Raw genomic sequence first — 2,206 nt, 5'->3', positions numbered from 1 at the left:
CATTTTGTCGGAATAAACGTAAATTTTGAAAACATTATTTTAGCAGGTATTACGTATACTTTTTAGAAATGATCCTATGAAAAAAAATGTTTGAAGACCACATCCTGTGTGTAATTAACCCACTGTGATTTACTTTAACTTTTTACTTACATTCCAATTTGTTAAATAAGACTGCATATATATTTTATTCATTTTTAATGTTTTTCTTTAAGGTGTCACATACATTTTTATTTTACATATTATTTATTTGTTCATTGTGGCGTCTTTGACCCTCAATGGTTTTTAGGATGTACTAGTTAATGGGATGTTTATATAATTACAGTTCATCATAAATGAGAGCAAATAGTCTCTTTCTGCATAGACGATCTTTGGTTCAGTATGTGAGCAGCACCAGTAGGAAGGCGCCCGTTGTTAATCAGAGGAGGACGGGACTTTTCCTGCGGCGGGCTGGTGAGCGGCAGCGCAGCGGACCGTCATGGACAGGACGGCCGTGGTGAAGGTCGGAGCCGCAGCCAGCGCCAGTGTCTGTGTCGTGTTCGGCGGCGTGGCGCTGGCTCAATACATCGTAGCAAAGAAGAAGCGAGCTGGGAAGAAAACGAGGATCATAGAGATGGTGAGTTAAAGTACTCTCTAACTGCGCTGTTAAATAGCCAAACGTTGATAAGAAACAGGAAGTGGGAAGTGTGGGTTTCAAAATAAAGCTCTACCACATTTAGATTGGAATATTACCCAGGCTAGATGATTATGACCGGAAAGCAGACCACGAGCTTATTTTTATCTTCACGCATTTGAACTTGGTTGATTCACTGCGCCTGCGCAGCTAAAACGGAATCTGCTATTTAGAGGTCACCAGCCATTTTTTACCGGGCGGAAGGACCTGCAGACGTTCTTACTTTTACCTCAAAGTCGTAGTACCTGATCTCTTGGTTAGTTCCGCTCTTTACCAACCTCTCATTGCCCTGAAAACAGCTTTGTGCCGCTGTGTTTGCTTGACCGGGCTTTCCTTCTGCTTATGCAAGCTTCTGCAACACAAACTTGCACTGCATTCACATGGAAACGCATAAACAACCCTGCAATTATTTCAACTTCCGTTAAGCGCTATTTAACTGCGTACAAATATTATTCAACAGAGCCACATGTGTCCGCACATGTGAAATAATATTAAATTGAATAAGCTCAAATAGACACATAATATAAAATAAGAGCAATAACATACACTTAGCAGTATAGCATTTTAACTTAAAAAGGCAGGGAAAAAAATAGCAGCATCCTCCTGTCTTATTTTGCATAGAGTACCAACACAGCATAAGTTAAGGTGAAGTGAAAATAAACCATAACACAATACTTTTCCAGCTCTGTCAAATTTTCATTGAGATGATCTAACTAGGTTTCTCACATAACACTCTCTTACTTCTTTTGTCCTAAAAAGTTTTACTTTTATTCAGAAAGCTGGAAGGTTAATGGACACAGAATAAAAACCAAATTACAGGTGAACAAGCTTTTCTCTGTTGGGTCTCCTCTCCTACTAATCCAGTCTCCTGGTAAGGAAATTAAACTGGGACGTAGTAGCGACTGGCTGCCTTACGGAGTCAGTTTCCCACTGTGATCCACAGCGTGGAAACTTGTAACCATCTGTTTTTAATGTTTACTGCTGCTGTCAGTAAACAGAAACATCCGGACTGAAACAAGTTTACATATTTAGCACAGCAAAACGCACACAAAGACCTGTCAAAGAGGATATGTTTTATATCCGTGGGTATTTTTCTTTTGTTTGTCTGCTTACCCACAAATTCCACCTCCACAGCTCAAGTTTACTGAAACGAATGTGCTATGGAATTGTTTATAAAAGAAGGATGTAAAAGTTATTTTTAAAAATTGAATTTTAAACATAACCTTTATCAAAAAAGGATATCAAGGATATCACCAGGGACATGTATTTAAAGTATTTCAATGTACACTTTTCATCGCTGATGTGTTGATTTCTCTCCATTCTGCGGAGTGGAGAGAAATCATTGATAATATTGCACCTTCAGACAATTTAATAGCACCTGTTCAATGAAAATTATTTGTAAATCTAACCTACAGGTAGACACGGAAACTGAGAGGTTTCCGCATAAACGTTTTCCTGATGGTTTTCTTGAGATAAGTTAGTCTCGGAAAATTTGGTTTCTGCATTTGGGCTTCTCATTATCTAGAGAAAAAGTAA

At 38.6% G+C, this 2,206-nt stretch overlaps 1 protein-coding gene across 1 annotated transcript in view; it reads left to right on the top strand.

Annotated features, from left to right (window-relative positions):
- Positions 1-364: 364 nt before the first annotated feature.
- Positions 365-2,206, top strand: part of nt5c3a (5'-nucleotidase, cytosolic IIIA) — a 22,955-nt gene continuing 21,113 nt past the window's right edge. The window contains exon 1 of the mRNA XM_015054534.1: positions 365-613. Coding sequence (XP_014910020.1) covers positions 476-613 — 138 coding nt within the window. The 5' untranslated portion in view covers positions 365-475. The remainder of the gene's footprint in view (positions 614-2,206) is intronic.

The sequence above is a fragment of the Poecilia latipinna genome, unplaced genomic scaffold, assembly GCF_001443285.1.
Source record: "Poecilia latipinna isolate Pla-1442-1.1 unplaced genomic scaffold, P_latipinna-1.0 Scaffold1258, whole genome shotgun sequence".
Classification (NCBI taxonomy): domain Eukaryota; kingdom Metazoa; phylum Chordata; class Actinopteri; order Cyprinodontiformes; family Poeciliidae; genus Poecilia; species Poecilia latipinna.
Note: the sequence above shows the minus strand (reverse complement) of the source record. Positions and strands in the feature narration are given on the sequence as shown.